This window comes from Leucoraja erinacea, chromosome 34 (assembly GCF_028641065.1).
Source record: "Leucoraja erinacea ecotype New England chromosome 34, Leri_hhj_1, whole genome shotgun sequence".
In the NCBI taxonomy this organism is placed as follows: Eukaryota; Metazoa; Chordata; class Chondrichthyes; order Rajiformes; family Rajidae; genus Leucoraja; species Leucoraja erinaceus.
The window spans coordinates 9,393,474-9,406,688 of NC_073410.1; the positions used below are offsets into that span (position 1 = coordinate 9,393,474).

Consider the following 13,215-nt stretch of genomic DNA (forward strand, 5'->3'; position numbering starts at 1 on the left):
GAGTACTAGCCGAGTCTATCCAGTCTTTCTTCATATGAAAGTCCTGACATCCCAGGAATCAGTCTGGTGAACCTTCTCTGTACTCCCTCTATGGCAAGAATGTCTTTCCTCAGAATAGGAGACCAAAACTGTGCGCAATACTCCTGGTGTGGTCTCACCAAGACCCTATACAACTGCAGTAGAACCTCCCTGCTCCTATACTCAAATCCTTTTGCTATAAATGCTAACATATCATTCGCCTTCTTCACTGCCTGCTGCACCTGCATGCCTACTATTAATGACTGGTGTACCATGACACCCAGGTCTCGTTGCATCTCCTCCTTTCCTAATCGGCCACCATTCAGATAATAATCTACTTTCCTGTTTTTGCCACCAAAGTGGATAACCTCACATTTATCCACATTATACTGCATCTGCCATGCATTTGCCCACTCACCCAGCCTATCCAAGTCACCTTGCAGCCTCCTAGCATCCTCCTCACAGCTAACATTGCCCCCCAGCTTCATGTCATCCGCAAACTTGGAGATGTTGCATTCAATTCCCTCGTCCAAATCATTAATATATATCGTAAATAGCTGGGGTCCCAGAACTGAGCCTTGCGGTACCCCACTAGTCACTGCCTGCCATTGTGAAAAGGACCGGTTTACTCCTACTCTTTGCTTCCTGTCTGCCAGCCAGTTCTCTATCCACATCAATACTGAACCCCCAATACCGTGTGCTTTAAGTTTGTATACTAATCTCTTATGTGGGACCTTGTCGAAAGCCTTCTGAAAGCAGATATAACACATCCACTGGTTCTCCCTTATCCACTCTACTAGTTACATCCTCGAAAAATTCTATGATTTGTCAGACATGATTTACCCTTCATAAATCCATGCTGACTTTGTTCAATGATTTCACCACTTTCCAAATGTGCTGCTAGCCCATCTTTAATAACTGATTCTAGCAGTTTCCCCACTGCCGACGTTAGACTAACTGGTCTGTATTTTCTCTCTCCCTCCCTTTTTAAAAAGTGGTGTTACATTAGCTACCCTCCAATCCTCAGGAACTACTCCAGAATCTAAAGAGTTTTGAAAAAATTATCACTAATGCATCCACTATTTCTGGGGCTACTTCCTTAAGTACTCTGGGATGCAGCCTATCTGGCCCTGGGGATTTATCGGCCTTTAATCCATTCAATTTACCTAACACCACTTCCCGGCTAACCTGGATTTCACTCAGTTCCTCCATCTCATTTGACCCCCGGTCCCCTGCTATTTCCGGCAGATTATTTATGTCTTCCTTAGTGAAGACAGAACCAAAGTAGTTATTCAATTGGTCTGCCATGTCCTTGTTCCCCATGATCAATTCACCCGTTTCTGACTGCAAGGGACCTACATTTGTTTTAACTAATCTTTTTCTCTTCGCATAATAGTAATCTCTGTGGTTTCTTATTTTAAGATTCATAATCTTTGGACTTGCACATAGGATAGGATTGTCTGAACATTTATTTCTGGGATATATCTCCCAACTCGTACATTTGTTTCTTGCTCTTCTGGAGTTACCCTCACAAAGCTGATATTGGGCCTTTATAAATAACTGCAGTCAAAATGATGAGGTTGCTCATGCAATGTGATTGCTAGCCATTTCCCTGATTTATGATCATAGCCTTCATAGCAGCTTTTTTTTGTGTTCAGGGCAGGCTCTTGAATGTGATGTGAGTGATTCAGACTTTGAAACTAATGAGGTACCATGCACCAGCAGCCATGCTTTTCTTTGGGGTGGAGGACTTGAGCTGCTGAAGATGTGGTGGGCTGGTGAAACAGATTTTTTTCTGGGTGGTGTTATACATCTCGAGTGTTGCAGCTAACTTTGGAGCAAAACCACTGTCCTCAAGGAAACTGTGACCTAACGACCTTGTGTTGGAGAGAGAAGCTCAATGGAACTGGTTTGCAGTGTCTGTCCTGAAAAAATTATGAAAAGATACACCCGAAATTATTGACCTCCAGCAATCACAATTATCTTTCTTTGTTCCTTGTTTCTCTTGAATAAGTGGAACATTTTCCCCTTTGTTCTCAGATTTCAGTTTCATTAAAACTCCTTCAAGTCTTAAGAGATGGTTGATACATTGACGTCAATGACAGTTACTCTCTAGTGATCTCTCGGGAAAACAATTCAGAAGACAAACTTGGAACTGATATGTCAAACGAGGAACTGTGTTTCAAATGGATTTTGATTTAGATATATTGTTGGCAGAGTTTATTTTGAATTTAATTAATCAATCTTTTCATATCATAGAGCAAAATTCAAAATGTTATCAAGGTAAATATAGCTAGAGCAAAGAATTGCTGGATTCATAGGAACTGAATAGTATTGCAGAGAGTTTGGAAAATATAGTGGATCAGGCCCACATCTGTGGAGTCTTTTTAAGGCAAATGAGCTTTCATAGCACCTGAAACAATAATTGTTTTTTGCTCTAAGGGCAATTGCTGCATGAACTAGAGTATTTGCAATATTTTCTCTTTTGATTTGCAGTAAGCTAAATATCGCAGGAGCCGAGTAAGAATATTTAATTATTTTAATTGAAGGTGCAATTAAAGTACTGAGAAAAATCATGTTAGCATGTGAAAGTAGAATCCTCCATGTTGTTATCTGTATTTAATCATAGTTTTGTGAAGTTTTGAAAGCTTATTGCATTACCCCAGTAACTGATATGCATTACCCATAATGAGCAGTACTTTTGTAATTTGATTTTCTGCCATATCTGCCATATCATTGGTTGCCTAATGTAGGCAGCTGCTGAAAATAATCACCAATGCTAATGGTGGGGCTTGTATTGATATTCTGTAATGGTGCAAATCTAGTCAAGTTGCGTTTATTGTCATTTGCTTAAGTATGATGCATGTACAATGAAATGCTTGCTTACAGCAGCATCACAGGCATGAACACTCAGACAAATACACAGAACATAAATAATTCAAGAAAAAGAAATGAAAGACAGCAAAACAAGACATTAGTGTAAAAATACGATTAGAAATAGGTGATTGGTAGTTTGATTGTCGGGTTAGGATCAGGGTTCTGCAACATGCTGGAGGATTTTGGCAGGTCAGGCAGCATCTGGCACATCTGTGGAGGGTATGGTCAGATGATATTGTGGTTTGGGACCCTTCTTTAAACTAATAGGGTGAGGAGGAGAAAGCTGAAAAAGAGAGACGGTGTGGGGCAAAGCCTGGCAAGTGATGGGTGATTCCAGGTGAGGGAGGGGCTAGGGGTGGTGTAAAGGGCCTGCCCCACTTGGGCGTTATTTACGCGTCATTTACGCAACATCATTTATGCCTCACGACGCACAATGTGACATCATTTACGCGTCACGCATTACGCGTGCATGACGCGTGGTGAGACGTGGTGGCGTAGGCACGAGCGGTCGCGCACGGCGCCCCAGGATTTTTGGATTGACAAAATCTTTGCATGACACGCAAATGACATCCAAGTGGGACAGGCCCTTAAGGATTAGGGTGATTATAAGATGCTGCTCTACAGGTCATGCAGTGTTTTGCCAGTTGACTCAAGAATCTGATGGTTGTCGGAAAGCAGCTGCTCCATAACTTGGCAGTGCAGGCCTTCAGTCTTCTTTATTTCTAGCTCAACAATAGCAGCGAAAAAAGGACATGAACTGGATGCTGGGGATCCTTAATGGCAGATGCCTCTTTATTGAGTATCATGTAGATGCTTTCAACAGTGGGGAAGCTTGTGCCAGTGGTGGACAAGGCTGAGTCCATCACTTTCTGCAGCCTCTTGTTTTCACGTGTTCAAATTGCCGTAGCGGGCTTTGATGGCTTGATCTTTCGAGATACTTTCTATGGAGCATCTGTAGGAGTTTGTAAGAGTATTCAATGGCATTCAGTTTTGAGTCCCCTTAAGCTCATAAGAAGTGCATCTTTGTGATTTCATTTATGTGCTGGGCCTTGGACAGTTTATCTGAGATGTTAATGCCCAAGAATTTGAAGCTGCTGTGGGTAATGATTTCCATTTAGAGAGCTGGAGTAGTTTTGTTGTATATTATACCTATACCGAAGACTAATAGTAATCCACATTAAGGAGCTATAATGTTGTCAAATGGGCCACGGCAGCTCAGAAAAGGGATTTTATCATCTTGGTCTGGCTAATAAGTGATTCTCACAATATATGATTAATCTCTTATGATATTTTAGCTAAATCCTTTGCAAATGAATCTCTTCACAGGAAGTTGCCATATAGGTACAGCAATTAATTTTAATTTTAAAGGTTTCAAAGGTCTTTTATTGTCACGTGTACTAATTAAAGTACAGTGATATGCGAATGACCATACAGCCATACTAAAAAAGCACCACGACAAACAACTACATAACATACACATCCATCAAAGCGGATTCCCCCCTTTTCTCACTGTGATGGAAGGCAATAAAGTCACCTTCTTCCCTCACTTTCGGGGCAGTTGAACCATCCGTCGGGGCGATCGAAGCTCCAGCAGCCAGCGATCGAAGCTCTCGCGTCGGGGCGATCAAAGCTCCCGCGTTGGGGTGATCGAAACTCCCGGGTCGGGGCGGTTGAAGCTCCTGTGGCTTGGAGTTCCCAAAGTCGGTCTCTGACCAGAAATCACGATCTCCACGATGTTAAAGTCCACAGGCTCCCGCGGCAGAGTTCAGAGTTCGATGCCTGGCAAAGGGATCGCGGGCTCCGCAATGTTAAAGTCCTGTAGGCTCCCGCGGTGGAGCTCTCGAAGCCGCTCTCTGCCAACTCCGCGATGTTAGGCCTCAGTGCGGATGGAGATACGATACGGAAAATAAAACATTGCATCTCCGTCGAGGTAAGAGATTGGAAAAAGTTTCCCCCAACCCCCTCCCCCACCCCCACACATAAAACAAGCTAAAGAACACTAATAGCATACATTTAACATATACTAAAAAACAACTATAAAGGTAGGGAGTTTTGCTACAACTTCATGAACCTTGTATGGAGTTTTGTTTATTGCAATGAGATGGGTTAACATCATGAGTGGTTGACGCTACTGGGCCTGTACTCGCTGGAGTTTTGAAGAATGAGGGGGGACCTCATTGAAATGTGCCGGATGGTGAAAGGCTTGGATAGAATGGATGTGGATGTGGATGTTTACACTAGTGGGAGAGTCTAGGACTAGAGGTCATATCCTCAGAATTAAAGGAAAGAGATGAGAAGGAATTTATTTATTCGGATGGTGGTGAATCAGTGGAATTCTTTGTCACAGAAGGCTGTGGAGGCCAAGTCAATGGATATTTTTAAGACAGAGATAGATAGACTCTTGATTAGTTATGGGGAGAAGGCAGAAGAATGGGGTTAGGAGGGAGAGAGATCAGCCATGATTGAATGGCGGAGTAGACTTGACGGAGTAGAATGGCCTAATTCTGCTCCTATCACTTATGAGATATGCTTGTATTTGAGTTAGTTCAGTAGGTATTCACCAAGTTGATTTTTGGGAAAAAGTGTAAGGGAACAGAAAAGTCAGCTGAGCCTTCATGGTCCCAGGAGCTCTCAATGAAGAGTAATGAATTTGGCTAACCTTGGTGGATAAGTCAGCACTAAGATTTATTCGTATCTCTATCTACAGATGGGAATTTCATGTTGCTTCTTTCTGCTCACTCAATGTCCCTGAAGCCAACTCAAATATTTCTCAATTATGGCAGTTGATGCCTTCTATGATTTATTTTTTACAAGGAAGATGGCAAAGTGCTTAACAAAGTTTTATCATGTTAGCTTATGCTTTTGTCTCTTGTTTCACTCCACCTGATTCTGCTGCTTTTTTGCACTGACAATTTAATAACAACTCTGGCACTGGCCACTTAAATCAGCAGCCCTGGAAAATTTACGTGTATTTTAATGTTGCTGTATTTTACCTGCACTTTTTAACTATTCGTATTGTTTTTATCAGGGACTGGATTGTTTTTATTGTTTTTATTTATGTGTGAAATGTTTAAGTTTTATGTGCGATGCTCTGGTATTCCCTGGGAAACGTCTTCTCATTTTGCACTGTACAACTGTTGCTTTGCAAGATGACAATAAAGGTTGGTTGATTGATTGATTGATCACTTGTCTCAAGAGACAAGAGAAAAATAGAATTGTGTATTCCAGTGAATTATCAAATCAATAGGATATTTTTCATAACAAGAAGACCGCAGGTTAAATTGTTAATGCTGTTGTGTACTGGCAGGGTAAATTATATTTTCTTAAAATCAATTTATTTAATTGTGTTTGCCTTGTAGATTGCAAGTATCTTGGGAAGTGGAGGTGTCTGCTAGCTAATGGAAGGAAAAACACAGAGCAAACCTACCTCTGTTTCGAGATTGCCCAAGTTTGGTGGTGGAACCTCTAAATTAAGTGAGACTCTTCCTCAGCCTGTATCAAATGGAGGATGTATTCGCAATGTCAGTGCTTCCAGTGGTTCAAAACTTGACTCCAAGCAGAACGGAACTGCTCGTATGGGTGCATTTGCTTTCAACTGGAAGAAGTCTGGTAAAACTAAAGGTAGTGGACAAGGCGCAAAAGGTCCAGCTGCACCATTGTCTTGCACTGTTACTAATGAAGAGTATGTTAAAGTTGAGAGAAACTTTTATTCTAAAGTTCCTTTTGTTAAAGATCACACAGACTTGGGCTTTAAGAGTAAATCTACTGCAGTAACCAGCCATCAAAAGCAGCATCAAGTTGTACCTTGCGTAAAAGAAAATAAATTGCCTGTCACTAGCTTAAATCATTCTTCCAGAGGAAACCATGGGAAAGTATTGGGAAAGCCATTCGCATCTCACATCTCAAGGTCACAGTCATTTGGTCATTTTCGTAAAACAGCAGCCGGAAAGGTGACTGAACAAGAAGAGACTTTCTCAACATCAAGCAGTTCAAAAGGGAGTCTTGACCAATCCACAGAAAGCTTGAAGAACTTAACTGAAGAGAACATTGTTAGGTCCCAGAGCTTTTCGTATTCCACACGAAGTAACTCCTGTGGCTCGGATGTAATACCACGATCTTTGTCTTTTTCAAAGGCTGCAGATGTTTCTAGACCTTGTCTGAAACAGCAAATGAGGACGAGTCTTCCTTTGAGATCAAATATTTATCGCTATGGCAGTCCAAGGGGTACCGATAGCTCAGGCACAGGAGAATCAGTTAGTAAAAGTGCTTTTAGTAGACCAAGCTTACAAACACCATCATCTGTCTTGAAAAAGTCTCAGCTTCCTACTTGCCCCACATCTTCATTTTACATCACTGCTTCTGCTCCCAAGATGACACAATCTTCAGTAATTAAATGTGGGAGGTTGACCACTTTAGGAACAACATGCACTGTAAATCCATTATCTGATACCATCGAGGAAACTTGTGGAATTCCAACAATTGAGGAAAGTGGTCCAAATACTGTAAATGTAGATCTTGAATGCGTTGCTGATAATTTGTTAGAAAATAATGCCATAGGTGAGAAGACTAAACATGAAGACAATGAAGAATTTCAATCATTTTCTGCCAATGATATTGATGATTCAGAGGTAGTCATCTCATCAATTTACTCCAACTGTGATATAATTAATAGCGAACAGTTACCTCATTCAGGTACTGAATCCTTCGAAATTGTGGACAGCGACAATTCTCTTTCCACAGAAATAGCTGATGATCTTTACATTCCTAATGAAGCTATGTCGTCAGAAGGAATTGAGGAAACATTAATTTCAGCATATGCAGACGCAGAATGGCTGGATACTGGATTGCCTGGTGCGTGAGATATTAATATTAAATGTTGGTTTATTTATATTTTGGATAAGAGTGACTAATGTTTAAGCATGCATGCATTTGATTGTACTTGTGTCTTGGTGGCATTTAAATATTAAATGTTATGTTGAACTAGTGACATATGCAGAATGTACTTGTGCTGGTTGACATTTCTACCACTGCATCAGCCACAGTTCAAGATAGCATCTTTAAATGATGGTCTTTTTACATCCGGGACTATCTCTAAACTGTTTTAATTTAGAGCAAAGAGTTTAGTAACATGTGTTATGGTTTTATTCACCTTGCATTATTTAACATTCTTGGCCAGAAATTTGATTGAATAATAGGGCTCATAACTTTATTAAAAAAAGGCATGAGCATGTTGCAGAGTCTCAGTTTATGATGGTGTTGAAATCATGTGCAATTGTAATTATGTGGTGTGTTTGCTAAGATTAACCCATTTGTCACCCATGGGATCAGTAACTGCTCATTCCATGACAGCATTGTTGCAGTTGTTCTTGATAGTGACTCCTTCCCTGCATTCCCATTCACTCTCCGATTTGGTATCAACTACAAATTTACAAAGTGATCTTGATTCCAGAGTTCAAATCCTCCTGTAAATTGTGGCAAGGAAAGGTCCTGCCTCTGTTGTCTGTGAGGATTCATGCACTGAACTTGTTTTCCAAGGTTTCCAGCAATACCTTTCCTATCCCTCACATTCTTATAAAATAGAGGTATACAAAATCATGAGAGATAAATAAGGTGAACAGCTGCAATATTTCCCCCAGGGCAGGGGAGTCAAAAACTAGAAGACACATGTTTAAAGTGAGAGGAGAAAGGGCCCTGAGGGACAACTATTTCAGACAGGGAGGTATTGAAACGTATAAGATTATTAAGGGTTTGGACACGCTAGAGGCAGGAAACATGTTCCCGGTGTCAGGGGAGTCCAGAACCAAGGGCCACAGTTTAAGATTAAAGGGTAATTTGTTCGGCACAGACTTGTAGGGCCGAGATGGCCTGTTTCCGTGCTGTAATTGTTATATGGTTATATGGTTATATGGTTATATGGTAAGCCATTTAGAACGGAGATGAAGAACACTTTTCACACAGAGAGTTGTGAGTCTGTGGAATTCTCTGCCTCAGAGGGCAGTGGAGGCCGGTTCCCTGGATACTTTCAAGAGAGAACTAGATAGGGCTCTTAAAGATAGCGGAATCAGTGGATATGGGGAGAAGGCAGGAATGGGGTACTGATTGTGGATGATCAGCCATGATCACATTGAATGGCGGTGCTGGCTCGAAGGGCCGAATGACCTACTTATGCACCTATTGTCTACATGGAATGAACTGCCAGAGGAAGTGTTAGAAATGTGTACGAATAGGATATTAAGAACAGGTTCATTGAGAGGAGTGGTTTGGAAGGATATGGGCTAGATACAGGCAAGTGAAACTAGCTCGGTTAAGGAACTTTGTCGCCGTGGACAAATTGGGCTGAATAATCTGTTTACATGCAGTATAGGTCAGTGACTTTACATTCATGGTCGCAATCTATCCTTACATTTGGCTTATCTTTTTTCTATTTTAAAAGCACTAATTTTTCCTTTCCAAATATTTTTGTGCTCTCTTCTATCATGCATTTTGCCGCTGTCTATGTACTTAATAATGCTGTTTCTTAATCTATTTCTATCTTTTTTTATTTATATGTTCACTTGATGTTCTCTCTTCATAACTGGAAAATAACGTTATCTTTTTCAAGTCCTTGATTCCTTATTCATCTTTTAATGATCTCAACAATCCTCTATTGATGAGCTTAATGTAAATATTTATTGGCTGCTGTAGTTGCTGTCCCAGCAGTGTACACTTATTTAGCAAAAACTTGTGGGAAATCTCAGCGATGAGAGTTCTAAAAAATATTTACAGGATTTGGGTACCACTGGTACGGCCAGCATTTATTTCCTTTTCCCAGTCAACCTGGAAGGTGGTGGCAAGTCACCTCTTAAACCATGGTAGAGTGAATCCTCATTATAACGGATGATGGGAAGATTGGGGGTGGGGAGAATAGTGTCCGTTATTGCTGATTGTCCGCTATAACTGAGTAATCCAAAGGGTTGTTATGGAAAGTTGACGAAGATCCTGAAAACCGGCGCTCACGGCAGAAACGGGGGAAAAAGCTCAATTCGATAGTCATATTCTCAGATTTAGCTTAGTTTAGAGATATAGCATGGAAACAGGCCTTGCCAGAGATGGTGAATCACCTCAAGCCCCATATCCCAGAATTTACTGTCTTTCTCTGTGTCACTCACTGCTCTAGGTGAGAGAGGCTGCCCGCTAACTTTAATTCGAGTTCTTCAAGCTGGAAGTAGGCCCAAAATATTGATTGTTTCCAAACGTGAACAGGGTGTTCAGGCTGAGAGATAGTTCCATCGGTCATGAGGAAAAAATCCTTTTGGCCTATCTTTATTCTCCTGCTTTGTACCCCTGCCCCCTCCGGCTGTTCCCTCCCCCCCATCTTGGTCTGCGTCACCTCTCGATTCCTCCTGATCGATTTCTGATATTCTGCCGGTAGAGGATAACCATCATATAAATCTCCATTTCATGAGGTTGTTTAATAATTGTCACTCAGAGTTTTTGTAAAATAAAATAACAACGTGTCCTGACCTGCCCAATATGAACAGGAGCCTTGTTACTATAGATATTGTTCACAAACACCAAAATCCATTATAAAGACATTCAAAATGAACTGCTCTTGCTCCTTTTTCTGGTTGTCCAAAATTTCATTCAAAACTGAAGTAAGATTGAATTATATTGTTGCTTCACATAGCCAACCAAGTTACTTGGATAAGTTATAAAGTTGTTACTTTTTTGTATCATATTTCCAGAAATTTGTTTACAACATCGAGTTAAATTGCTGCATTATCTTGAACTTTGGCTAAATAATTTATAGTGCTATTTTTTACAGAAGTAGACAAAATTTATATTGCCTTAATGAGATGTTGTCAGCTGTGGTTTATTTTCCTGTGTATTAATTATCTTTGTCATTTTTTTTTTTTGTCTTTTGAGTAGACCAGTGCAAAGATTTGGAGACTTCGCAGACCAATGCCTCAGGTAATGACTTTGTGTCTCCAGATGCCAACTACGCACTGGGCTCCTCCTTTGAACTTTCTCCTTCCAGTAGTTCAGCTGGAACGTACATGTGGGATGAAGAGGGCATGGAGGGACTTGGTACAGTCCAGCAGTGTGGCAGCCTCGAGTCTTCAGAGATGAACAGCCTGGTAAGAACAGTCTGTTGTGCATGCAGGCCTTTCCTTTGATATCAGAGACATTAATCCTTTCTTTACAAAAATCTTCAAATAAACATTTTAAGTGGTGAGGAAAACAATATTGCAAAATCCCCACGTTATTTAATGTATGTTAATGTAAAGTGGTAAAAATTAACTCGAAGTGAAACTCTCTGTGGAGCCTTAATTCACTTTGGATTAAATTAATTATGACAAATGAATTTATGATTTGAAACGGAATGGAAGTCTGCACTGATGAACTTTCCAGTGTTATGTGTTAACATTTGGTTAATCTGATCTTGTCATGTAAGGATTCCCCGTAAAGATATAAGGAAAATGTTGAACAGTTTTAAAGGTAAAACAATATCCTGTGTTTAACATTTATCATTTAACATTTAGAACAAAAGTTGAATCATGTTAAGTAGTGAGTATGATAATGCAGAGCTGGGACCTCTTGTGGAGGAAATGACCAACTGCATCTTTTGATGAACAATATACATTGGGACTCAGAAGTGAAGAGTCAGATATGGGCTAGTTAGTCTTATCAGTTCTAAATTCATTCCCTTTCCACATGCTCTGACCTCTTGTTTTATGGCGCTCTAGGCTGGCAGCTATCTATGGATATAACTTTTTAAATATCGAAATGTGGTACCATCTGCTTTTTGTTGGAAAGAATTCCAGATTTTTGCCATCCTTTTATAAGCTAAATAGTTTTCTACTTAGTGGGCGGGCTTTAATTTTGTCCAATTATCTACAGTCTCCCAATTAACATATTAAATTTACTATTAAATTCTTCTACTAATTTACTATTAAACTCTTTTACTAAATTTACCATTAAATCTACTATTCAATTATTCCCAAATCAGTGAAAACTTCAATGAAACCAATCCTCTAAGTACTTATTTCCTTATTATCCCCAGTGTGTGTAGGATAGTGTTAATGTGCGGGGATCACTGGTTGGCACGGACCCGGTGGATCGAAGGGCCTGCTCTAAAACTAAAAACTAAATCTATAGTGTGGAGAGAGACCTTTGCTTGCCCTTTGTGTTTAAAAGCCATTGTTGCCTGCAGGATTTAGAACTTTATCAGGAGTACAGGAATAGAACTCTACCGTATGCATTTTACACAACATTTATATTTATAGAAATTTATATTTCTGTTTTCCATTTGCAACTTTTTAAATTAGTCTTCATATGCTCTCTGCAAAATAAATAATCTTCTGATCAGCTTATTAGACTTTACTTGGAGTGATGAAGATTTATTTTCAGAAAGCAATTTTCAAAGGGATTCAATTAAGCAGCAGAATCAAGCATGCATGCCAGCAAATCTTTTGTACCACTGTTTGCATCCAAGAAAATAACAGCTTTTAATAACATCTTTAACATGGAAAAAAAGTTGGAAGTGCTTTACAATAGGAGTTTAAGAAAAATAAACTGAAGCATAAGCTGTGCTATTGAGGCAAAGGATCAGAAACTTGATCAAACTAAACAGTTTCTTTACAAAAGGAGTAGTAAAGGAAACTAAGTAAAATTGAACTAGGAGAGACAATAATTTGGGGAGGTTGAAGCTAATATTAAGCAGTAAATATTATTGATTGCACACGATTTTAATGCTTTATGTGTTAAACATTCTATATGCATTCTGATATAATCAAGTTTGATTAAATTGGAAAACAATTTGATGTTGCTTAGAAAGAAACAGCAGAACTCTGTTAAGTACTAGCAAGTTTTTTTGCAACCCTTCCCCCACATGGGAAGGATTGATTGCCTCAAGGGAGCGCCGACGCCGACACCGACACAAAAGTCGAGTCCATTCATTGGCTCCGGGAAGCGCCGACTGACCGCCCCCACCCCCACGTGGGAAGGAGAGATCGGCTCAAGGGAGCGCCGACGCTGACCCAAAAGTCGAGTCCATTCATTGGCTCTGGGAAGCGCTGACTGCTACCCCCGCCTCCCCCCTACATGGGAAGGACCGATTGCATTGGGGGAACGGGTGAGTGGTGGAATATTGCGTTGGGGAAACAGGGCCCAACGGGTTGGGGTGGTAGGGAGCGGAGAGGGGTTATGGAGGGTGGTAGGGATTGACTGAAGGTAGGGGAAAGGAGAGGTAGGGAGAGGTGGAGGAGGTGAGGGGCGAGAAGAGGGAGGGCGAAGAGGAGGGAGAGGGATTGTTGGGGGCTATCGGTGAGGGGAAATAAG

The 13,215-nt window shown here is 40.6% G+C and overlaps 1 protein-coding gene across 3 annotated transcripts in view; it reads left to right on the forward strand.

Moving 5' to 3' along the window:
- The window catches only part of LOC129712985 (serine-rich coiled-coil domain-containing protein 2-like), a 336,356-nt gene that overhangs the window by 25,511 nt on the left and 297,630 nt on the right, over positions 1 to 13,215 (forward strand). For all 3 annotated transcript variants that reach the window (XM_055661816.1, XM_055661817.1, XM_055661818.1), the window contains exons 3-4: positions 6,255 to 7,746; positions 10,804 to 11,012. In XM_055661816.1, the coding sequence (XP_055517791.1) occupies positions 6,294 to 7,746; positions 10,804 to 11,012 (1,662 nt within the window). In that variant the 5' untranslated portion in view covers positions 6,255 to 6,293. The remainder of the gene's footprint in view (positions 1 to 6,254; positions 7,747 to 10,803; positions 11,013 to 13,215) is intronic.